This window comes from Amborella trichopoda, chromosome 13, assembly GCF_054954075.1.
Source record: "Amborella trichopoda isolate Santa Cruz 75 chromosome 13, AtrichopodaSantaCruz75HAP2 v2.0, whole genome shotgun sequence".
Lineage (NCBI taxonomy): Eukaryota > Viridiplantae > Streptophyta > Magnoliopsida > Amborellales > Amborellaceae > Amborella > Amborella trichopoda.
This window is the reverse complement of record NC_142348.1, coordinates 38,637,889-38,663,999: the sequence shown is the minus strand read 5'-3', so window position 1 is coordinate 38,663,999 and position 26,111 is coordinate 38,637,889. Positions and strand designations below refer to the sequence as shown.

At 36.0% G+C, this 26,111-nt stretch overlaps 1 protein-coding gene and 1 long non-coding RNA gene across 5 annotated transcripts in view; both read left to right on the top strand.

The window, feature by feature from the left end:
- Positions 1–23,556, top strand: part of LOC18446405 (TRAF-type zinc finger-like protein) — a 31,042-nt gene extending 7,486 nt beyond the window's left edge. For 2 of the 4 annotated variants that reach the window (XM_011629572.3, XM_011629571.3), the window contains exons 4-6: positions 15,247–15,384; positions 15,494–15,618; positions 23,116–23,556. In XM_011629572.3, coding sequence (XP_011627874.1) covers positions 15,247–15,384; positions 15,494–15,618; positions 23,116–23,278 — 426 coding nt within the window. In that variant the 3' untranslated portion in view covers positions 23,279–23,556. Of the gene's footprint in view, positions 1–15,246; positions 15,385–15,493; positions 15,619–15,789; positions 16,243–23,115 lie in introns of those variants that run through there. The other 2 variants (XM_088855975.1, XM_088855974.1) reach the window with 1 other exon arrangement.
- Positions 12,267–13,386, top strand: LOC148779208 (uncharacterized). The gene is made up of 3 exons (XR_016047652.1): positions 12,267–12,390; positions 12,529–12,570; positions 13,302–13,386. It is a non-coding gene; the product is annotated as an uncharacterized LOC148779208 (long non-coding RNA).
- Positions 23,557–26,111: the final 2,555 nt, after the last annotated feature.

The following is a 26,111-nucleotide window of genomic DNA, read 5'->3' as shown; positions in this document are numbered from 1 at the left end:
ACATGCCCTAATTGCTCCAAAGGGTGGTCCAATTAACCCTAATTATGTTCATGCTTTCTGAAACGTAGTTTTTTGAGGTATTGCTTAAGTTAGCTTTCCGAATCAGAAAATTCAACAAGGCTAATAGGATCAGAGTGCACCATCTGTCAAGAAATCAGGCGTAGGGTATACTAAATCCTATGTGGATAATCCTAGGAAAATTTGAACAAGTCTTCCCGGCTGTTTGTTTTCATTTTTTAGTCTTAGATACTTATTTATTCAGAATTCCCAAATAATTCCCTTATTTTGTATTTGAATCCATAGGTGTATCCATTCGTCTAGCACCAAACATTCAGTTTCTGTCAACAAATCAGTCACATATGTTCGTTGAGACAAACTAATGCCGTGCTTTGATCTGGCTACTTCAATTTCGAGACAGTACCTTAACTTACCTAAATCCTTCATCTGAACATATAATCTGCGATGTCCTTTCAAATGATTGATTCCTTCTTGATCATTGCCAGTAACAATAATATCATCAACATAGACAACTAAAACAATTATCTGGAGTCTTGTTTTTCACTAAAATTTTCAAACCATGCATGTGCGGACCGTTTCAAGCCATTAATGGATTTCTTCAACTTATAAACTTTATTTGACGTCCCCCTGAGCAACAAACCTAGGTGGTTGCTCCATGTACAGCTCTTCTTGTAAATCACCATGGAGAAAGCAATCTTGACATCAAGTTGCCACAATGACCATCCCTTGTTGGCAGCCACAAATATAACCACCCAAACAGAATTAAGTTTAGCAACAAGGGCAAATATTTCTTTCAAAGTGTCCCAAATTTTTTTTGCTGTATTAGGCACTTATTTAGGGTTCCATACTGAATGTGGACAATGTGAACTAGCACAATTTATATACTTTAAATTTTCTTGTTTTTCCAAACCGGCTAGGACACTTACATAAGTCCACAGATTACAATGAAAACTCAAAAGAAATAAACAAGACTAAAATTTGGATGCTAGAACCTTATTCGTCAGTTTGTTTAATGTAATCCCATCAAATGTTTAGTATAGAGAAAACATTATGAACTTGCCTTTTATTTTCAATAAACTCTCTGCATTTTCTTCTTTTGAAAAGTCAATTAGCCTTATTACAAACCTACCTATTTTATTTCATTTAATTGTATAGCCCTTCGTGCAAGCCAACTAAAGTAGAAAAAGAATGAAAGAGGTGGGCGTGCCACCCATGGGGTACTTGTGGGCCCACTCCTCCAAGTGTGCTAGAAAGGTGGAGCACATGGAGTATAATGGGCCCCAACGTATTTTAATAATTTAAAATTCATTAAATTATTTTTAGAAAAAAATAAGTATTTTTATTTCTCTCTGAATAATTAAATACCTGAAAATGCAGTTTAAGTTTATTTAAAATCAATTTTGAAGAAATAAAATATCCAAGGAGTTCTAAAAATTTAGTTTTATAATAAAAAATCATTTATAATCAAATTAATTATTGTAAATTAATTTGATGGAATTAGATCCAACTTCATTAAGGAAAATGTGAAAAATATTGAGGCACTCTATCTCTACTAGTGATTATATCTCACTCTCACTTTATCAAACTGATCCAGTAGTTCTCATAACCCACATTCCATCATAGGGGTTCATGATTGGATTACCAAAGTAGGCTAATAGGTGATGAGAACACAATCCTAATTTATGGACTACAGGTTCCCCCTTAGGAACATGCCAAGGTCACACATGCCTATGCACACACATCGCAATTTAGTGCATGGGGGCTATCTCTCGCACTTGTATATCTAACACCCTCAATGTTCACTTCCTGATACAGCTATCATATCTACATGGTGATGGTCATGATGATGATTTTTCTCTCATCCCTTCAGGCGTACCAATCACACACAAGGGTCACACAATCCCTTGGCTAACTACCTTGGCATCTCTCCAACCTCATTAAGGGGTAACCCTGCTAACCCTTCTCGGTTGTGCTATATGCCGAGGTATCATAGGGTTTTAGAACTCAAACTCGGTCTAGCTCGTCAAGCCAAGTTTGAGTCTTGGCATCAGTATGCTAACTTCGGTCCTGTTGGACAATTGTCCTTTGGTCCCTCTAGACCGTACTCCCACTGGAGTTGTTATACATTATACACTGGAGTTATTATACACTATATTCATAGTTTTATATGATCTCATAAGGCCTTTAAATGGTCACATAACCCCAACATCTCCCACTTGGCTTTGAAGGCCTTACAATCTCTCCCACACATTCTCATCCCCCTATTACAATACCTCTCTGAAGCTTTTCTTACCTATTCTTGCATCATGCTCATTATATAATGTGGTGAACTCCGTCACCATCAATCCTTTCACTGAGGATTCATGGATGCAGCCTCTATGGGAGTCATGAAGCTTCTCTCTCTCTAGCTCAGATATCGTCCCGAACGTGGCCATAGTCCATCTTTACGTTCCTCAGTATTAGCATCGCGAATCATGAACTTGTTGTCGTAGAAGATCTTCACGCATCCCCATCTTATAGGGTTGGATCTCTGCAACTCAAAGAATTTCTTTAATCATGTTGCTTCCTTTTGTAGCCAGACTACCAATACCACATATCCGGGTTCCATGTTGGACAACATAACAATATGTTGTTCCAGCTGGTCCACCAACCCCACTGAAAATTAAGTTATTTGGATCCCTTCTGCAGTTTACAATAGAGTACCTTTATATCTAAATATCCGAGCAACTAAAACAACCATGGGACTGTAGTGACTGCCACTCAAACAAAAAACATATAACATGTACTATCAAAGCATGCTCATGCCTATGCCAAAATAACTCAATACCCGAACCACAAAGGTTCATAGTCTCTTGGTTGTAAATCCATACAAACCAAGTGATCTTATCCACAAAACTTGTATCAAGCAAGCCTAATAGGATGGGCATCCTAAGACATTCCCAATGGTTCATGGTCTTCGGTAATTGAGGATCAGTGTAGGAAAAATTGAACGGGAACGGTTAACTGGACATGGGGCCGGAAGTAGTTCAACTAGCCTAACCGATAAACCTGCCGGTTCAACCGGCCTATCCGAGCAAGTCCCGGGTGATCAAAAAAGTGTTAAAAAGTTTACAAAAAATCTTATAATATGAAAAGTATACTTAAAGCATGATTAAACACAACACATCCAAATGAAGTTGAAAATTAATGAAAAAAATAGATTTTAAAGAGTCGATTTGTGCCAAGGGTTGTTTTTGAAATTTTCCAAAAAGATGGAAAAATGTAAAATTACGTATTAATTGCCAAAAAAATTTCCAATCTTTGCCAAAATGGTGAAAAACATTAAAAATGCATTACAAACAAAATCCTGTATTTTTTGGGATTTTATATAATTTTGTTTGAATTTTTTTTAAAATACCCGGCCAATTCACAAAAACCGGTTGAAACCGGAACCGTCCTGTTCCGATCTAACTGGCTGTTAGAATTTGAACCACACGATTTTCCTACACTGTCGAGGATTCTAATGAACTGACTATCAGCTCACATACTTGGTATTATAAAAACATTAGTCTAGACATATGAGTATTTAAAACCAGTTTGGATTGGCGGTCTAGATCGACGACTGACCTAGTGAACCAGTTAACACAAAATTTAAAAAGATTAGGGAATAAAAAAATTGAAAAATATTAAAAAAAATAAAGTGGGACCTGTTATGTCAGAGAACCGGCCGAACCGACTAGTTCATGGGGGGAACTGGCCAGTTCCCGATATTTAGTGGGATCTAGATTGGCCTGACCTATTTTCGATCCGGATCGGCCAGCCAATCTGGATTACCAATTTTCAAAACCTTGCATACAACATAATGTGACTCATTTAATTTACTGAGGTGATTTGTATCTCCACAGTTTCAGGAAGACTAAGTATTCAAAGTCTAATTTCCTATACAAAATAAAGTGAAAGGAGGACAACCGGGGTCGACAAATTTCAGACACTCACACAATCCGAGTACAATGTTACAAATCTCATAATGATGAGAGAGATACGTATCATTCAGATCTGGTCACGTTCTCACACTTGAATGAATTAGGGAGGACCACATTAAACACATCTTTGAGGATCAACATGCTGCCATCATTGAAACTAGGTCACAACCTCTATGTAGATCTAGATCTTGAAAGAGAAAACACACACACAATAGTATCGCCACGCTAACCACAAATCCACATGGTCTTTTGCACACAAAACCCTAGGAAGCTATCCTAGGTTTTAGATTGAACAGTCCCAGGGTACCCCTGACAAGATCAACATCAACAAGGTTAGGTTTTACTTTTTTTCTTGTTTTGCTCTTTTTTTTTCTAAATGAAAGGGGAAGATGAAAGTTTAGGGTTTAAAGAAAGAGGAAGATGAAAGTCTAGGTTTTAGAGAAAGGGTAAGATGAAAGATCATATCAGCTCTGAAGTAACAGGAGAAAAGAAGAGAGAGAAAAGAGATAGGGAGATATGAGGGATGTGAGAGAGAGAGAGAGGAGAGATAGATATGAGAGACATATGTCAGAGAAGAGAGTGAGGTGAGGTTAAAAAACAAAACCACTCACGCACCTCTTAAACCACTTATGTATTATCAAAAATATATGATAGGGTAGGACTGCTATACAAAATGTGAAAGGACACATAGGTCCTAGAACTTAGATAAAACGTGTGTGTGTGTGTGTGTATATATATATATATATATATATATATATATATATCATCATCATCATCATCATCATCATCATCATTTTAGCCTTTTCTCAATTAATTGGTGTCGGCTACATGAATCCTGGTTCTTCATTTTGCTCAATTAAAGACCATATCCTCAGTGAAGCCATAAGTCCCCGTATCTTTTCGGACTACTTCCAACCATGTCCTTTTGGGCCTATCCCTTTGCCCTTTTTAATCCTTCCACTTGAATTAACACGCACCTCCTATCAGGTGCCGTACTTGGTCGGTGCCACACATGACCAGCCACTTAAGTCTACTCTCTCTCATTTTATCGCCTATTAGTGCCCCGCCTAAATTCTCTCGAAGAGATTCATTTTGAATTCCATCCCTTCTTGTCTTGCCATTCATCCATCTCAACATCCTCATCTCCTTTACATTCCTTCTATGGGTATGTTGTTTTTTCTCTGCCCAACATTCCGCCCCATTGAGGAAAGCCGATCTCACCGTTGTTCTATAGAACATACCTTTCAGCCTCATTGGTATGCGGCAATCACATAAAATTCTAGTTGCACATCTCCACTTTGCCCACCTAGTTCTAATTATGGGTGCGACATCTTCCTCAATCTCTCCATTTACCTTGATTATCGACCCAAGATATCAAAAGTGCGGTCCTTTTTGTACTTCCTGACCGTCAATCTTAACTACTTCCTTTTGTCTACTCCTATTATTATTAAAGTTGCACTCCATATACTCTGCTTTAGTTTAACTAATGTTAAAACTTTTGGATTCTAGAGCATTCTTCCAAAGTTCTAACTTTAAGTTGGCATCGTTTTGGGTCTCATCAATCAAAACTATGTCATCTGTGAACAACATGCACTACGGTACCTCATCCTGTAGGTGCCTAGTTAAGTCGTCCATAACTAAGACAAAGGGTACGAGCTCAATGCTGTCCCTTGATGTAGACCTATTGTCATGGGTCAAGCATTGAGCCTGTACCTCTCTGTCTTAGTTATGGACGACTTAACTAGGCCCCTACAGGATGAGGTACTGTGGTTTACGTTGTTCGCAGATGACATAGTTTTGATTGATAAGAGCTGAAATGGCGGGAACATGAAGTTAGAACTTCGAAGGGATGCAGTGGAATATATATATATATATATATATATATATATATATATATATATATATATATATATATATATATATATATATATATATATATATATATATATATATTTATTTATATTTATATCCATAAATAACAGAAGAGTAATAAAATAAAATTCATAAAGAAGAAAGAGTAACATGCATACCTAATAACTTTGATTTATAAAAATAGAAACAGAAGTACAAGATTTACAGAAGCAGAACAGAGATAGGGACTTATATGAAAGCTCGAAGCAGAGGTGAGAGGCAGAAAACAGACTTGAAGTACTCACAGTAATCACTCAAACTTACAACAACAACTCAGAAAGCACTTACTTATAAAGTATCAAAACCCTAACTATGATATTCAAAAGGAAATCCCAAGGTGCTTACTTCTGAGGTCGGGTCTTCCTTTTATAGAAGAGGGGACGGAGGACTCCAAACGTTCTTAAGTCCGCACCGACAAGGTAAGATGCCTTTTCTTTCACGTCAAAGTAAAAGGTAGGGTAAAAACAAAGGTAAGGGAAAGATTCTTGTCGGCTTTTTACTGTAGCAACGGTGTTTTTTGTCGCCAGTAATGCTTCTTTTATTGTAGCAATAGTGATTGGTGTTTTGACATTCTTCTTTTACTGTCATCTTTGGGACACGTGTCCTGAATGGTGATGGAGTCGTACCGTCTCTGATATTTTGTCTAATTTATTTGGGAAAATATTCCCATGCAATCATCTTCGTTTGGAGGATCCAAATCTTCGGTTTCTGTATCATTTGAGAAAGTTGTTATTTTAACTTCTACTTCTTCTTTCAGGGCAATGAGTAATTTTTTTCTGAGCTCGGCTTTTGACAGAGTGGGGTTTTTCTGTTGCATCAGAGCAATGTAGTCGGAAAATCCCATATCTGATTTTGGTGAGGAATACAGAATTGCCTTCATGTAGATTTTATCTGAATCTAGAGAATCATTCTTATAATTGTCCCACCATTTAATTGAAATTTGCCTTTGTAGTTCTGGAATATAATCTCACCGGTCTAAATCATCTTCAAAAATTTGGTAGGACCATTTTAAAATCCAGGGAATCTGATATAAAGCCATAAAATATATGTGATAGTCTCGTTTTAGATTCGCTTTATTATATTCAGAGAATTTTCTTTGTGATATTTGAAATTTTTTTGGAAGTATCTGGCTTAACGATCCCCATAACAAGAACCAACTTTTAAACTAATTTGGAAATTCTGTTGGCTCAGTTCCTTTAACTGCACATACCAGCTGTGTGTATTTTTTCATTCTGGTAGGCAAAGACTTCGTCCCATGCCTTAATATATTCAAAATAAGTATAGGATTTGATTTTAAATCCTTTGGTAATTAATGCCCTTGGTTTTAAAGGATTCAGGCCAAAGTCATTATAAGAGATAATTTTATGTATTTGGAATTTTGAGTATGCTATTTTCGAGTCATTGTTTCTATGGTGGTGTACTATTGACACCGACCCGGTTTCCATTAAAATAGCTTCATACCATTCTCTACATCTTTATCCCATGTTATGATGTAGATGATGGCGCAGATATATGGCAGCTAATTCAGCAGGGTCTTCTTTCCTGTGTTTATTTTCTATTATGATCAGCGGGATATAAGTTGTATCAAGAAATGAAGTTCTATCAGGGTTTGGACTATTAGAGCTCAAAGGGGACTGTTGGGGAGATATTTGAATCTCTTGAGCTTGCTTTCTTATTAAAGCATTTGGATTTGATGAGGAGGCCAGGGGTTTTCCTGGGCTAGAACTATTTGTAGCCAGGTGTTTTCCTGGGCTATTATACTATAAAGTCAGGCCTTTTCCTGGGCTAGGAACTATATCCATCGGCTGTATTCTCGGCTGTTGGCTTCTCCTTCCCTCTCTGCAAAAATTCTCTAGTCAAAAAGTGAGGAAGATGATTATTTTCCATTGAATATGTACAATATCAAAATCAAAAGCGGAAAGAATACCTTGCCATCGAGCAAAAATTTGCTTGGCGACGAGATTTTTGACATCTTTTTCTAAAATGTCTTTGGCTGATTTGCAATCAATCCGTATGAGGAATTTTTTGTTAAGCAGGTCACTTTGAAATTTTGTGAGACAATGTATTATTGCTTAGACCTCCTTTTTAACAGTAGAATATTTCTGTTGTGCCGGATTCCAGGCTTTAGAGGTAAAGCGTATAAGTTGTTCCTCATGTAGGATTTTTTGTTTAAGGATACCTCCTAATCCTATTTCAGAAGCATCGGTTTCTATAAGTTTAAAAGCTGTAGGATTGGATAGAGCTAAACAAGGTAATTCTTTGGTCTTCTGTTTTAATTTTCTAACTGCCATGGTATGCTCATTAATCCAATCTAGAGGATTCTTTTTTAGTCTCTGGAATAAAGGTTTAGCATCTGAAGCTAAATCTTTATAAAAATTTGAAATATAATTAGGCATCCTAAAAATCTTTGTAATTCTTTTTTATCTTTTATGATGTCAGGGAATCTGGAAGCAAATTCAATTGCTCTATCGATAGGAATTATCCTTCCTCGAAAGATATTATACCCAAGGAACCTAATTTTTGTTTTAAAAAGGTTTATTTTCCTAGCAGAAACAACCAGTCCGGCATTTTTTGTAGCTTTAAAAAATATATTTAAATGTTTCCAATGTTGGTCAATATTATCAGAATATACGAGGACATCATCAATATAGACAATAATGAACTTAGTATATGGATTAAAAATATCATTAATAATATTCTGAAATTCTAAAGGGGCATTTTTTAACCCAAAAGGCATTACATTCCATTCAAAATGCCTGAAAGGAATATTAAATGCTGTTTTATATTTATATTTTTCCAAAATTTGAATTTGCCAATATTCTGATTTTAAATCAAACTTTGAGAAAATACAGGCATTGACTAATCTATCAAGGAGATCCCTTTTATTTGGAATAGGGTAGCGAATCCAACTCAAAACCTTATTCAAGGGTTTATAATTCATAACAAGGCGTGAGGCTGCCCTTTCAATCTCCGAAGCATTTTCTACATAAAAAGCTGCACAGCTGCAGGGTGAAGAACTTTTCCTAATTAGTTTTTTGTCAAGAAGTTCTTGTATTTCCGTTTTACAAATTTCTAGGAGTCTGCTACTCATTTGTATTGGTCTGGCTTTAGTTGGAATTTTCTGTTTATTAAATTCTGGTTCATAAGTTCCACAATGTGTTGCTTTCTATTCCAAAAAGCGTTAGGGATTTCTGCACAAACTTCTTTTTCAAGTATCGTTTTGAAGTTATTAATTTTATTTTGTATTTGTGGTGATGTTAATTTTTCATCAATAGTCTTATAATTAACCTATTCTTTTAAATGAAAGAGAAATCTTTTTTTCATAAAAATCTTATTTTTGATGCTATTTATTTCATGAATTCTTGGTTTATCAATGAAGTCAAATTTTACTTCATATCCTTCAATATCAGCTTTTATCCCAGTATTATCAATTCTAATGGGGTCAAGCATGTTTAAGAAGGGAGTTCCAAGTATCACAGTCCGGCTTAATCCTTTAACCATTATAAAAAGAAATTTAATGCATCGTTATTGCAAACTGCTGCATTAGATAGTTTATATTTTATTATCATTTTACTACCTTCAGCAGTGTTTAAAACTTGTATTGTTTTGTTGAAATATTTGGTTGGAACTAGTCCTTCATTTATACAGTTTAGATCGGCTCCTGAATCGATAAGAGCAGTAGTTTGAAAAGTGAACTCTCTTTGTACCACTATTTTTATGATGGTAAACCATCTTTGGGTTATTACTTTATCCAGGACGTTGACATATTGATAATCTTGTATTTTTCTTAACATATTACAGTTATTGGAAGTTTGTGGGTCGTCTATCACTTTTGGGAGTGTATCTTCCATTTCGGGTGATAACAGATTTTAATTATAATCATGCATCAGATTATTAAATTCTTTTTTAGGACTTTCTCCTCATTTCCACTTTCATTTTTAGTGGCTGCTAGTTCAAGAATTTGTACTCTAGTTTTTAGAGTTATCAATTCATTTCGAACCTCATTTATTTCATTTTTTAGATCATGAATTGTAGGTTCTTTTTGGTTTTGAGTTTTATTTTGAACTCTTTTCAAAATATCACTAAAGCTGCAATCTTCGTTAGTAGGAATAAGAGTCGGTTTAGGAGCACGAGAACTTGAAGGTTCTTTGTCCATGTTGATATAATGAATTAAGGCTTCTCTTTTAGCCTCAAGATCACTTGTTTTATCAATTAGGTCAATTATGAGATTTTTTTCCTTGGTCAGAGTATTTAAGTTTAGGCCTTTCAAGAAATTATACTGACAATTAATATCTTCAAAATCTGTTTCAGAATCTGAACTGGAGAAAATCAATTCTTCATCATTTATCTCTCCGATGAGCATTTCTTCATCAGAGTCGGAAGAATTCTTCAGAATCCTCTCTTTAATTAAGAGGATATCAAATAATTGTTTTTTTATTTCAAGGTCTATTTCTAAAGCATTTATTTTCTTTTTCATACGACATTTATTTTTATAATGTCCTACTTTCCCACAGTTATAGCAAACTGCTATTTTCCTTTTTCCCTTTTGTTTAATGATCTTGTAAAATTTTTTTAGGAAAGGTATTTTTCTTTCCTTTTGAATATCTAGACTTTGTCTTTCTAGAATCTCTTTTGTCTCTAAATTTCTGTTTGTGAGAGAGCTTGGAAGTAGGTATTGTGTTAAAGCCCAATTGCTCACAAAATCTCTCAATTCCTTTTTTCCCGTCATTCTTTTTTTCTCCAATTGTCTTTTCAATTTTAGTCTGTGCATAAAGCAAGACCTTCAACACAAATTTCTGCTGATAATTCTCGAAGAGTATACAAAGAATAAAGAATAATTCCTCCATGCTTATTTTTCAATCTTATCTTAACTCTTTTCCCAAACAAATGAGGAAGTCCAGTAATGAATTTTTCTTTCCAATGGTTAGCTTTACTATCTTCTCTAGTTAGCAGTCTGGAATAAAATACATCTTTATACCATTTGTAATGTGATAGAGTTGGACAATGAAGATTTCAAAGTAGATCCTTAGATCTAGCTGATAAAAAGGCCGTACTCCCCATAAAGTGAAGAGTAATGGTATATATTAAAATATTTACTGCATCTCCATCAGTAACTATATTCTCAAGGACCTGTCCAGGTCCTACCTCACTTTTAAAAGCCCATTGTTTAGTAGCATTTAAGATTTGATTTTTTGCTTCTTCGTCCATATGAAAACCCCACCATCCTCTAAGTAATCCAGCAAAACCACATATAATGGCTTTAGCAATTTCGTGGCTTTGGTTTCCACGTGCTTTACATGCGGTGGCATATATAGTCATATGTTTCATGAGATCGAGAATTTAAGTCTCAGACATCCCATCTATATTCCACTTTACTATAGATCGTCCTGAACAGGAGACTGAAGTAGTAATGAGATCATCTTCTATTGTAGATCTACAGGAGTGGGCCTAGGATAATACATTCTTGTTGGGGCTACATGCCTAGTTGTTCTCCCATAGTCAATCCTATTAAGCTTTAAGCTTTCTGGTTTAAAAGTTTCTTCTATTTTAGATATTTCAAGATCAGAAAAACTTTTGTCTTGTTGAAGTACTTGGATATTACCCGATTTTCCTTTAATATCTAATTTTTCGAATCTTTTCATCAACTCATCTACCAATTCTTTATTGTCTTCTTTCTTTTTAATTCCTTGCAGGTTAAACTTTCCTGCGGCAATACTTGGAGGTGGTTTGAATAAAACTGCACTCTTTTCTTTATCTTATTTCTTCTCTTGAGGTTTTATTTTATTTAAGACGTTTTCTATTCTATTGCTCTGTTTCCCTATAGTCTGTAGGAATAAATTTGTATAATTATTCTGTTCTATTATATGGGATATGGCTTCAATTTTAGCCATCTGGTTATCAGAAACTTTTGGTCCAATTTTGAAAGGTGAAGCTTTTGTCTTGTTTTTCTCCTTTTAGGTTTAGACTAGTTTCAAGAGGATGGATAGCTTCAATGCTTTCTCCTTTAACTGTATGAAAGGTGTTTTGAACAGTATTAATATTTTGGATAGTATTATCCTGAAATTCTGGGTATTTTATTCCTTCCTTTTTAAGGATATACCTAAGTCGTTTAAAAATTTTTATATTTGTTTTATGTTGTATCATGAATTTATTAAATTTACTATGAAAGAGTTCTTTCAGTCTTTCATTAAATTCTTCGAGGAACCATTCCCTTATTTGTTTATTTTCTTTAGACAGAAAATCCCTTTTTACCCAGTTTTATCTATGACAAACTTATCTTGGGTTTGAATTGTCAGAATTTCGAAATCAAATTCAGACATGGTTGGCTCATCAGGTTTAGTCTGAGAAGAGCTGGGAGTATTTACAGTATAAACCGGATGTTATACCTGTTTTTCATTTTTTTTTAATCCTTCTAAAATGATTTTGTCATCATGCGCTTTTTCATAATTAGATTGAGGTACTGAAGAAGTCAAACTTCTAGAAGGAGTATAAGTTGCAGGTACAGTATTCTTGGCAGGCAGCCTAAGAGCTAAAACAGTATTTGGAATACTCAATTTGGTTTTTCTAAGGGATGGAAATTGGATTTCAACTTCTCCATTTGGATATTCAATTATTTGTTCTGGCTCTTTATTTTCAGGAATAGGTAAACGAGTCTCAGTTTGTACAGACCAATTTTCTGGTAAGTTTACCTGCTTTCAGTATATAGCTTTGGGCGTGACAAGAATAGATTTTTCCATATTAGTTTGAAAAAATATTGTTTGTCTTTTTTTATCCATTAATCTTGTATTAGGACAAAGAGTGTTCATGACCTTATAACAAATTCTATAAACAAAAGCCAAGTTCTGGGATCTAGGGTCCATGTCAAAACCTTGAGTTTTAAGGTTAAGAGTTAGAACTTTTAATAAATTTGGATTGGATAGGTACACAGAAAAATTTGGAAAGCAGTTGAAATATATAGGTCCATTGCAAACACTCGACTCAACGATCCCTAAAAGAGTCACTGAATCTTTTATGTCTACTATGTCATAGATAGAGTAAAACCGAATTATTTAGTCCTTTTTAGTTAATGGTTTTACTACTATTTGTACAAGATCTACATGAAGATAGTTATAACCCCTTTTGATATGATCTGCAATCATTCTAGTTGAAAAGAGTTGAAAGCTATCTTGATTTTCCATAACTGAGAGTTTCTTCAATTGTTTTTATTGAAAAACTGCTTTAAACTCAAATATTCCTTTTTTATAAATATCATTTGTTGGGACCTTTGGGATATTCCAGTTTTGCAATTGTTTCTCAATATTATCTATTATTATTTCTTCTCTATTATTTACTTGTAGAGTATTATTACTAGAACTACCAGAAGCGGTTCTATTCGATAATGTTTTAAACAAATTTGCCATTTCATCTTAGTTTTCGTTCCGAGTCAACCGGAAACAGTCCCTGCACCTTTTGGCCTTCCTAGCTCACGGTGGTCTTTGGGTCACAGCGACTTTAGGTATGTTAACAAGATAAAATGTACAAATTGGTTCAGTTTTCTACTGAATAAACTCGGCTCTGATACCATAAATAGCGGAAGAAGAATAAAATAAAATTCATAAAGAGGAAAGAGTAACATTCATATATAATAACATTGATTTATAAAAAATGAACACTCTGACCATGGAAGAAAATCTCATAATTGACCTAATTGATAAAATAAGATTATGAAGATATTAATTGTCAGTGTAATTTCTTGAATGGCCTAAACTTAAATACTCTGACCAAGGAAGAAAATCTCATAATTGATCTAATTGATAAAATAAGCGACCCTGAGGATAAAAGAGAAGCCTTAATTCATTATATCAACATGGCCAAAGAACCTTCAAGTTCTCTTGCTCCTAAACCGACTCTTGTTCCTACTAACGAAGATTACAACTTTAGTGATATTTTGAAAAGAGTTCAAAATAAACTCAAAACCAAAAAGAACCTGCAATTCCATATATATATATATATGTATGTATGGAAGATACTACAAAACGCCTATAGGCGAAAATGAACAGTGATTTCGCCTACTTTCATCACCATCCAAACTTCATCGCACGGTCATAGTTGTCCGGTAGTGTTTCAATTTTCAATTTTTTTTTTACTAATCGAAATGATATGAAATTTGGAGCTTGTGTACATCTTAGTGAGGTGTACTAATAAAAATATGAAAAAAATAATTTACAAAATATAAATTGACCAAAATACCTCTGAAAGTTTACGGGGGTATTTTTGTCCATTTATATTTTGCGAATTATATTCTTCATATTTTTATTAGTTGCACCTCACTAAGATGTACACACGCTCCAAATTTTAAGTAATTTGGATTTGTAGAAAAAAAATGAAAATTGAAACACTGCCGGACAACTGTGATGAGGGTAGGCGGAATCACTGTTCATTTTCGTCTATAGGCGTTGGGAAGAGCTTTCCTATATATATATATATATATATGTATATATATAGGGTGCGGTTTGTATAGAGCCGAGGCTCTAAACAATCAAAGTAAAGCGCACCTTCAAATAGTGTTAAGATATGTGGTTTCAATACTGGAAATCTTTGTGATAGCCTTAAAATTTATTGTCATCTTTAATTATAAAATTTAAAGCTTAAAAAATAGTGTATATCGAGCAGATCTATGAAAACTTGAAAATCTTGAAAATTGACGGTCCAAAAATATGTTACAAGATGCACCATTTCCAAAACTTGAAATCTATTTTTTTTCTCATGTCCATGCATCTTGATGTCGAGATGATCAATTTGAGGTTATTTGGGCATCAAAACAACCTCTTTTTTGTGAAATTTTTGAGGTGGGCTCTAATTTGATTGTTTAGAGCCTCGGCTCTGTATCAAATTTTTCCATATATATATTTATATATATACACATATATTGTTTTACACTGGTTCCATGCCGTATATATATACACATATATTGTTTTACACTGGTTCCATGCCGTGTAAAATATTATGAACCTGAGTGATTGATGAGATGTTTGAGCATAATGCACTTCCAACATTGTGTTTGAGCAAGAACTTTATGCACCTCCAATTAAGTAATTTGTTTAATTTGGGAAGTCAATCTCGCTTTCATTCTCAAACTTAATCGATGTCGTGATTCTCAACCGCCATATATATTGAAGCTTTCATTAGTATAAATGATGTCAAATGTCAAAGCAAAGACTCATTATCCCTAGTTATGCCGATCTAGTGGAATTCCTGCATTGAAAATTTCATGAGATTTGTTTGCCTTATTGTGTTTCTTTCAATAAAATTTCTATTAATGCTGAGGCCACTGCAATATCGTCTTGACCTTTGTAGCCGATAATTGTGAAAGCAGGTGTCTTGTTCACTATGCAGTGAGACAGTTGAGCGTGAAGTGCTAACCCTACATAAAGGTGAAAGGTGCCCTCAGAGGATTGTCACGTGTGAGTATTGCGAGTTCCCATTGCCTGTGGTCGATCTCTTCAAGCATCAGGTGAGATCTGTTGGATATTGATTTTAATCGGAACAAACTTTCAGTTGTAACAGCAATAGCTCTCTTTGAAAAATGTTTCAATTTTTTTTTTTTTTTTATTGTTTTCCAGGAGGTATGTGGGAACCGGACGGAATATTGTGAAATTTGTTGCAAATATGTTAGGCTCAGAGAGCGGTTGGACCATGAAAGACAATTTCATAGCGGCACTCCTGGTGTTCCTGCTGAACCTTCCAGGTGGATATTATTTCATTTTGGGGTTTTTTCTCATTGCGGATAGCGTTTCATATAATCCATAGATCATTTATGGTTTTTTGGGAATCTTTATGCTTACAATTGCTCTGAAAGTTTTATGCACAAGAGATAACTGACTAGATTTCTTCTGTTTGGGATGGGAACACTTGGAAGACTCATGACTGTCACACCCTGCCTTCTTTAATCCACCTTGTTTGCACTTCCCATTCAGTGTGGGAGACAGGAATTGAGCATTGGACGACCATATTGATTTGAACACTCTATACAAAATTGGTGATTATGCCCTTCTATTAGGAGGAACTAGACTAACACTATTATAACTCATTTTGTTGTTACGATGCGAGGATAAGTGGCTTGTTCAATCTGTTGCATGTTGCAAAGCGATGAATAACAGAAGCATTTTACTTATTCAAGTATGTATCTTGCTTGAGGAGGTATTAGTAATTGTAAGCTCCACATGTGTTTTGTGGCTAAGCAGTTCTATTCTAAGTTGTAGGACTCAATATTTAGCAATTGTTTGGGCTGTTATTTGCTATGACTTGTACCTTGTCCACTCATTTCACAGAAAACTTGATGATATTGATACTGGTATTATTATTGACTGAATATGTAGGCTGGTAGACATTTACATAGATTCACATGTCACACTGACAAACACATGTTTACTTTAACACTAGTTTTCAAAACCCATTTCAAGTTTTTGTGAACTTGAGCTGCAGGGTCCCATTATGAAAACTTGGGTCTGGCCGAGTTTTTCAGTTCTTAAACTAAATGTGATGGATGGGATACCTCGGAGTTTTGTGTACCAATCGCATTAGCCTTGATTGATAATGCGACTGGGATACTGTTTGTTGACCCTAAAATGCCCCCTTGAGACTTTGGCACCACCTTTGTGTTGGAGTGGGCAGGGGTCCTTACAAGAATGAGGCTTCATTTTTCTCTACATTCAAGGACCCCTTTTGTGTCATCATATGGACAAAGATTCCTCACACTCTTAGCTCTCACAATGGGTGGGTGCAACAGCAGACCAGGATAAAGTGGGTAGAATAGTGAAGGACATTGACAGACTTGGTACAAGCCATTGAACTTTGGCAGGCTAAAGAGCATAGGAAAACAAGCTGATCAAAGATAGATGTCTCACCACTTCAAATCCCGCAAACAGAAGGTGATGAGCTTGGCAATATGTTCATTGGCGAAATGATTCACGGTGCCCAGAAATGGATAACCATCACAACCATCAAAGTTGGAGTTGTCCATTGAAAGGTCTTTTCCAACGTAGGTTCAAGATCTAACTTCAAGGGCCTTAGAAAGTCCTTGGTTCCATCCCATATATGGATGGCATGTGCAGAGAGAGCTAAAGCTATAGATGGAGCTCTCCTGAAGAGGGAGATCCTGGTAGGAGATGTGCACGCTCGCATAGGTGATGTTTGTGAAAACTTTGATTTCATAGTCGTGGATGGCCTAGAATGTGATAGAGGTCTAGGGATGGCTTTCATCGCAAAAATCGGGCCCATTTTTGTGTCAAAGGAATCAGTGGCCACCTTAGGAGAAAAGTAAGTTCTTTTCTATTTCTCTGTCCCTCCATTTCCGTCAGCCATTGCGAGAATTACCAGAGAATGAGTTGGGCATACACTACCATCACTAGTGTGCAGAACGATATTCCGCACGTACAGATTAGATCGCAGCTTGCAGAAATGTGCTATCAAAAGTACATAGAGGAGATCATGTAGTGCTTTGATACTGTTTGCTCTCTAAACCCTGAAGTGTTATGGGAAAAGCATTCGTGGGTGGTTCACCTCTCATATCAACCTCTCATATCAAAAGGATTTTTCAGATAAACAAATCCCTACTCGAGTTAGGGCAGTGCAAATGCCGTGGGAGGTCCAACAATACAACAAGGAGATCCAAGACCTCCTAGTAAAAGGTCTAATATGACCAAGCAAAAACCTGTGGTCCTATCCAACATTTGTTTGTGAATAATCGAAATGATCAGAAACAGGGGTTTCTAGGCTTGTGATCAATTATAGGCTACTCAATGATATTGTGGAGTGGATTCGCTATGGGGTCCTAAACCACCAAAAGCTCATTAATTGTATTATCGATGCCAGAATATTCAACAAATTTGACCCCAAATCGGGTGTTTGGCATGTTAGAATTGCTTAGAGGGATCGGTACAAGACATAGTTACCAAAAGCGATTTGGGAACCGAATCCATTTAGGAATTGGAAGCACGGAATCACTGCTGGTTGGAAGATTCCTATTTTCGGAATCGATGTCTATACAAGAGGAAACATGGGAGACGAGATTCCTATTTCTAGGAATAGAGATTCGACAAAAAAGAATCAAGATCTCTACATAGATGGAACAAGATTCCTAGCTCTTTGGAATCGACTAATATGGAATCGAGATTCCTTTATTTATCAAATCGAGATTCCGACATCTTTAGAATCGAGAGGGGAACTGCACGGGAAACAATACATTTCTCGATGCTAGACATTGACTAACATGCTATACATGCACATTTATAGTATCTGTATTATATTATTTGTAACATCTTGGAGTTACAATCTCTCCATTGGATCAATACAATACATATTTAAAGAATTAAGTAGAGAACGTGGACCACCACTTTGGTTTCTATTCATCATTTCATGTCATAAAAGGTGACTATACCTTGTAACTTGAGATTGAGTATCTAACTCGATTACTTTGATGCACTGAAAACTTCTAAACATCACTTCTCAAAAAAAAAAGCAAAAGGAAAAAAAAGGGGGGAAGTGGTAGAATTCCGGTAAATGTGGAAACTAGTTTCAATAAGTGTAAAATCATGATTCACCAACTGCAGAATCGAGAATCGATAAATATTCGAAATGAGATTCTATTAGTGTTGGAATTGAGATTCCTAAAATAAGGAAATGTGATTCTAGATTTCACGGAAATGGGTTCCATGAAGATTCCTAGTCTGAATAGCTGGATTGGGGTTTTGAATCAGAATCAGGACCATCGGTGAGAGATTCGGGTAACTATGGTACAAGATTGCTTTCGCCATCCCTATGGTATTGTTTGAATGGTGCGTAATGCCCTTTGGCTTAAAGAATGCACTGCCGAATTTCATAATAAAATGGACAAGATCATTTACCCATGTTTTACATTTCTGCAGACTGCAGTCTATATCCATGACATCCTAATTTTCAGGAAGGACCTAGAAAGCCATTTCAAACATCTTCAGTCCTTTAGAAAGGCGATAGAAACTGGCTCTTTGAGAAAAAATGAACATGTTCAATGATGAAATTGAAACCTTAGGAAAAAAAAATTAAGAATGGGAAGATCGAAATACTGGACCGTTCCATTGAATTTGCCTCTAAATTCCTGGACCAAATTCCAGAGAAAACTCAGCTTTAGAGTTTCTTGGGATACCTAAACTATGTGTCAGACTATACTCTGGCTTAGCCACAGACCAAAAAATTCTAACAGATTTCCTAAAGAAACAGTCTTAAAGACTATTTCATTAGAGAATCACGCTAAGGTCGTAGCCTGCATTAGAGAAAGGGTTCAGAAACTTTCGATTCTCGTCCTACCGGACGATTCGAAACCAAAAACTATTGACACCTATGTCGAATGGGGTGGAGTGCTCAAATAGAATGGGAGAAAAGGGAGAGGGATAATGCAGTTTGCGTTGTATTGTGGAATGATGTCCAAATCAAATATGCATTTTTGAAAAAGAAGTTGTCTTCCCTAAAAGCTATCCAGAAATTTCAAATTCATATCCTGAATCAACGTTTTACTGCCCAAGTCGACCTGGGAAAGTTAATTCTCCCTATTGAACACATTCCAGGGAAAATTAATTTTCGTACAGACTTCCTAACGAGGGAGTACTTCACTGGAGGAGAAGGCGCAATTGGAATGCTTTGAATGGATGAATTGCAGAGCGAGTAGTATAGCAATGATGAGAATGTGATAATCACCACCATACCATCATCAGAGTGCAGCGGCGATGCTTGGAGCATATTTGATACCCTGCTAAGATCTGACTGCTTCGGAGCCGAATGATGTGCACTTAGTTCGGCCGCTGCCAAAAGGTTGCTAATGCGAACGGGTATGCAGATATGACGCATCACTATGAAAATGGGGAAAACACAACATACATGATCAAACACGTTCCAGGGAAAGAGAATTCTCTTACAGACTTCCTAACTAGGGAATACTTCATTGGAGTATGCCAAATTGGAATGATGAGAAGGGATGAATTGTGGAGCAAGTGGTCTAGCAATGGCAAGGATGTGATAATCACCAGTTCACCACCATATCATCATCAGTGTGTAGCAGTGATGCGTGGAGCATAGCCAATGCCCTACTAAGGTCTGACTGCTTCGGAGCTTAATGGTCTGCACTTAGTTTGGCCCCTGCCGAAAGGTTGCTACTGCCAATGGGTTCTGTAGTTGTGAGGCATAAGAAAATGGGGAAAATCGAGATCCACTTTGTCTCCCCTAGGCCCCTCTGGTTTGACAAAGAATGGTGGCCCTAGTACGGAGTTCTGAGAAAAGCGTTGACTAAGGAATGGTTTAGAAGAATCATTCCTAGAAAACTAGGAGATGCAAATGCTCACAAAATTGTCTTTGCTCTCCATGAAGCTGTTGCCCTTGGATCTATAGGTGGAATTACAGGTTGAAGAAGGAGAGAAGTGTTCTGGGACATGAAAAAACAAAGTCTCTGGTACGAGTGCACTGCATAAGAATCTACAGTCATGAGTCCACCAAAGTTCTGCTGCCGCCTACTTGAAAACTAGCTCCAGAAAGGCCACTGAATGCCTTGCTTGATGAAGCTAGACGGAAGCTTAGAAGGAAGGAATGTTCAATAAATGGGAAGAAGACATGAAGCGGCGTGATTATTGGCAACGACAAAGGGGAATTGTGCTTGGAGAAAAGGCTCATGATTATTGGCAACAACAAAGGGGAATTGTGCTCGGAGAAAAGGCTCAATCAGAGCGATCAGAAGACTTGCCGGAACTGGAGGATCTGACAGGAGAACTTGTGGAAATGTCATCCTGAAGGGAAACAGTTGGTAGAGGATGAGACCCACATCGTATTTAGTAGATGGGCCTTCCTTTGCGTACAGTGCCATGTGATGCAGAATCTCTCTCTCTCTCTCCCCCCCATGCCCCCCCCTTTAAATTATTGTACCCTGTTTGTAAGTGTGTTAGTCATTATCATACCCAGTCGATGTTAGTCATTGTTATATCAGTCACTATAGTACCGCTAATGCTTCAATTATTATACCCAATCTGTCCTTGTCAGTCATTATTTTACTTGTTTTAGGGAATCTTTGTCCTTGTGATGGTACAAGATGTGTCCTTGTATGCGGTGCAATGATGAGGCCTCCATTATTATAAGGACCCGTCTCCACTCCTATAGAAAGGGTGTGCAAGGGATCTTGTGGGGCAATTCGGAATTTGAGTCATTTCTTCTTTCTTTCTCTATTCCGTTTTTCTAGCTTCTCTGTGGTTTGACAGAAAAAAGAAGTTCACCCGACCTCCTGGCCATTAATAAATTAACTAATGAATAGATAAAGGTTCCTACTTGCTTTGATGTTTGTGTGTGCTAATGCTCTTTCACCTCTTCTCTTTCGAATAGCTCTTGAGACTCCCTGCATATGTTTATTACCTGTAAATCCCACCGAGTATTGTTAGGGTTAGGCAGCATAGGGATTAAGAGAAAACTGAACAAAAGGTTTAGGGCCAGTAAAGGGTATTCCAGTCCCATTATCGATCAGGGCATGTGATTAGGAAAAACCTAGTAGTTTATGATAATTTGGATTGTTGGAAAGTTGGAAATTGTGGCTAAAGTGGATTACCATTTCTGTTGACATCACTGGTATAGAGCTGGATTGGCTCATCATGAAGAGCTGTTTTGTATATATTTATAGAACACATCCTTTTCTCCCAATGGGAGAATGGTAGTTATTATGACTACATGGTAACATGTTCTCATGTCCACTGTTTGGTCTGTGTGATTAATCCTGTGGACTCATGTCTCTGTTCTTAAACTCTGCATCTATAGGTATTTGTATTGTGTTTGTCATGGAATGGAGAGGGTGCCACCCCAGGCCTCTGGCACCTTTGGACAAAGCGCCATTTCAGATTTTTCTTTTTTCCTCTTCATTATGGAAACAAATCTGGCAAAATGTGGTTGTACTTGTGTCCCTTTTCTGTTGCCATTATGTATCACAGTCCTATGAATCCTATGAGGGGAAGTTTAGTCATGCAATTAATATTATAACTTCTAAATCGCACTCTTTTGACTCTTTGTATTTTTATTTCAATGTCTAGAGAAGGTATACTATAATCCATATGATCGTAGAAAAGCTAATGGCATACCTTGGGTCATGTGATGCTCCTATGGGTCCCACTTTCGAACTACTGATGAATTGGATAGTTATAACACTTATGGCCGTAAATTTTCTATGATTATGTAAAGCATGGTCCTGATCTGTGTATTGAATTTCATTTTCAAAACCTGCTGCATCACATAACTCCTAGGGTTCAATTCCCCAACCGGTTAATGCTTCTCTAAAATTTGAGATTCACTGTTGAGTGTTATAGTGTGCATGTGTACTTCAGGGGTATTTATGTAGTGATCACATCCTCATCCTATTTGACCTAAAAAGTGTATCAGTCATTTCCTCGTTTTGACATGAATGATATGCATCTCTCTCTATGTTAGGAGGTGTTTCTCATTTTGGTGGTTTTGCATTGGGGAACATTGTTGACTAATGTGACATAAACTGAACTCCTAGGGTTCAATTCCCCAACTGGTCAATGCTTCTCTAAATTTTGAGATTCATTGTTGAGTGTTATTGTATTGTGTCCACGCGTACTTCATTGCTTTCTCATCTGGTTTGGCTTAAAAAGTGTATTTGTCATTTCCTCAGTTATTTCTCATTTTGGTCGTTTTGCATTGGGGAACATTGTTGACTAATGTGACTGGTAGGCCTTCAGTTTCCAAAAAGCTAGGGTTTGTGTTCCTCTTTTCTCTTTTTTAATTTTTTTTAAATTTATTAATTATGGTTCAATAGTAGGACTCGAACTTAACATGTAGAGGGGATTGTGCTCCTCTATAGGAATAAATTATCTTGGATTGCTCATCTAAGGTCTGGAGTAAAAGTTCTCCAAAATTTAGGGTTTGGAGATATTTTCAGGACATTTGCTCCTCAGATTGTAACCATTTACAAGAGGTTTCCAATACCATGTCCTTATGCTTGGTTTGGTGAGATTGAAATTGTGTGAAGAGGTTGGAAGATTTGTAGGAGAAATTACGACGCTATTATTATAACTTCTCCTGAGGTGGCGCAGTAGCAGTAAATAAAAACCTGTGTTTACAATAAATGAGCATTTAAGTAAACTCTGCAGAATCAGTGGGAATGTGTTCTTATCTAATGCATTGGGATACTTTGTGAATTGTGTTTTTCTCTTGTCACATTAAGGGTGGCTGAGAGCGCATCTGATTGGGGGCAACGAGGCATACCTAGAGGGAGAGCACATGATTCATCTCAGAAGAGGCTTTTTTTCACAATTGCACTTACTGGAATTGCTGTTTTGATCGGCTCCTTCTTCCTCCAAAGAAGACCACAAACCCCAGAGCAATAACATACCGGGTTCCCTTATTTAACTACTCTACTTAGTATTTGTATCAACTTAGAAGTTGTACGAGAGCTCTTCATCTCTTGTAAGTTGAACCTGTGAGATTAGTGGAGGCCTCAAATGAATTTCTGAATTACTTTTGTAAGGAAGCAATGAGAATCAGTGTGGGACAAAACCTGCTTCTTTTAAGAAGCTATGTGTTAAGTCTGATTATCCATGCATATATTTTGTATAATGGACTGGATTTGCGTTCGAGGAGTTGTAGTCAATGTGTCATTTGCTCATTTAGCGGTTGTTATGTTTTCTAAACAGTGCGTGGGCAGTAGGGCACACCACTGATTATGTCACTTTTAAGTACCTCTGTGACCAGAAATGCTATCCAAATGATATTTGAGGTGAAAATGGCACATTTTGAGATGATGAGGAAGCATCCGTTAATTTAGGAATTTGCAGTCTCAAACAGTTGAGAAACTTCGCCTCATAATAAAAAAAAGAAAAGAAGAGAAAATTATATATATATATATATATATATCTGCAAATTTTAAAGATATTTAAACCTTTAACTATATTTTTTAGGTTATTTTGTGGGTGGCCTTTACTGCATTCCAAAATTCTGCCTTAGATTTTGAAGGCCTGCAATTTTATAAGTTTTCGCAACTTAAAAATGCGAGAACGATTTGCCCCCGCTGAAAAAAACACACACTCTCTCTCTCACCTTACAAACTCTCTCCTCATCTCTCTCTCTCTCTCTCCCGTGCTTCCCCAAAGGCTAAATTCCCCAATGCGTTCCCCTTAAAAGAGTGCCCCAGCTTTGTCCGCGCAGCTTTCCCCAAAACATCATCTCCTCCCTCCATATACGCCCCATTTCTCCCAAATCCCCAACTTCTCCCGCTCTCTCTCTAACTTGAGATCTTGAGCTCGAGGTTGTGGAGTAGGGCTGGTAATGGTCCGGGCTGGGCCTGTTCAGGCCTTTGGGCCGGGCCAGGTCTCCATCCATAGCACTTCTTAATGGGGTGGGCCAAATTGCCCTGGAAAATCCTTAAATATGTCCGATATGGCTGCTGGCCCAGCAAGCCCTGAGCCAAATAAAAAGCCCGCCTTGCCCATTAAGACATTTCATTTTATTTTAAATCTTCACCCTTAAAACTTTTTTTTTTTTTTTTTTAAGTCAAAAAAATAAAATAAATATATATTAAAATATTTTGGGATTGTATATAATGAAATTATTTACCTTTGATCGGAGGAGGGTCACAATTATTTATAACCATCCAATATTAAATCTAATAGATTGGGTGTGGTATAAATTTCAAAAAAATTATTTTGAAGTTTGTGCATAGTCAATGGAATAAATTCAGCCATCTAATTTCACATCCAACGGTCAAGATTAATTGTACTAAAGGTAAATGGTCTGATTATATCGTCCAAATATTTGTTAGAAAACTTAAAACCCATTCTCCATCGCTAGAAACCTAATAAGTCTCTCTCTCTAAAAATCCATTCTTTCTCTATCTAGAAACCTAATCTCTATTTCTCTCTCTAAAAACCCACTTTCTAAAAACTCATATCCTCTCTTTTGCCCTCAAAAAACCCAATCTCTTTTTATCTCTCTAAAAATCCATTCTCTCTAAAAACCCAATCTCTCTCTAAAAAACCACTCTCTCTCTAGAAACTCAATCTCTCTTGCTCTCTCTCTCTAAAACCCCATTTTCTTTCTCTCTCTAAACCCAATCTTTCTATATATCTCTAAAGCTCATTCTCTCTCTAAAAACCTAATCTCTCTTTTTCTCTCTAAAAATTCATTTTCCGTCTCTAGAAACCCAATCCATCTCTAAAAACCCAATCTTTCTTGGTATTTATAAATACCTATTCTATCTCTAGAAACACAATTTCTCTCAAAACTCATGCTCTCTCTCTACAAACCCAATATTTCTTTCTGTCTCTAAAAACCCAATGTCTTTCTCTCTCTAAAAATCATGCTCTCTCTAAAAACTCGTTATCTCTCTTTAAAACTCAATCTCTCTTCTTCTTTCTAAAAATTGATCTCCCTCTCTAAAACTCATTTTCGTTCTCTAGAAACTCAATCTCTCTTTCTCTATCTAAAAACTATTTTAGCATATGTTTTTTGTTTTTTGCTTACTATCAAGAAAAGTTTGAAGCATAAGAAAAAAAAATAAAAAAAAAAGAATCTCAATGGGTCGGTAGTCTTAATTTTAAGGAATAAATCTTTTTTACCATGTTTAATTAATACATGAAAATTTAATTATAGAAATTTGAAATAACAATACTGCCATATTTTTAAACAAAAAAAATAGTAATTTTGATTTATGTTAGATTCAATTTTTAATTAAATGTCTATTGTGAATCGCAACTGATTTTTTAAACTCAAACTTTAATATTTTATAATCCCATTAGTAGTATTATTATTACATATGGTTCGCTCAGTTTTTAATTTAAGACATGGTTTCGATGCATATTCAAGAAAGGCGGGCTTGGCAATAAATGAATTGTTAAAATGTAACTTAATTCTAATTTTTAAAGAATATATAGTCTTTAACAGGAGATCATGAATATAAAAAAAATAAATAAATTTGAAAACTATAAATAATAATTAGGGAAAATTATGTAAATATTTGTTAAAGTTTGCGTTATTACCAAAATAGTAAATTGTTTCCGTTACTACTGGCATGTCTCTTTTTTTCACTTCATAACGAATTTTTTTAAAAAAGGCGATTTTATCTTTTTTCGATTTTATAAAAAACCAAAATGATTGGAATTTCGGTTTTTCAAAAACCAAAATGAGACTTATATTGGTTGTTGAAAGACCGAAAAAAGCCTCGAT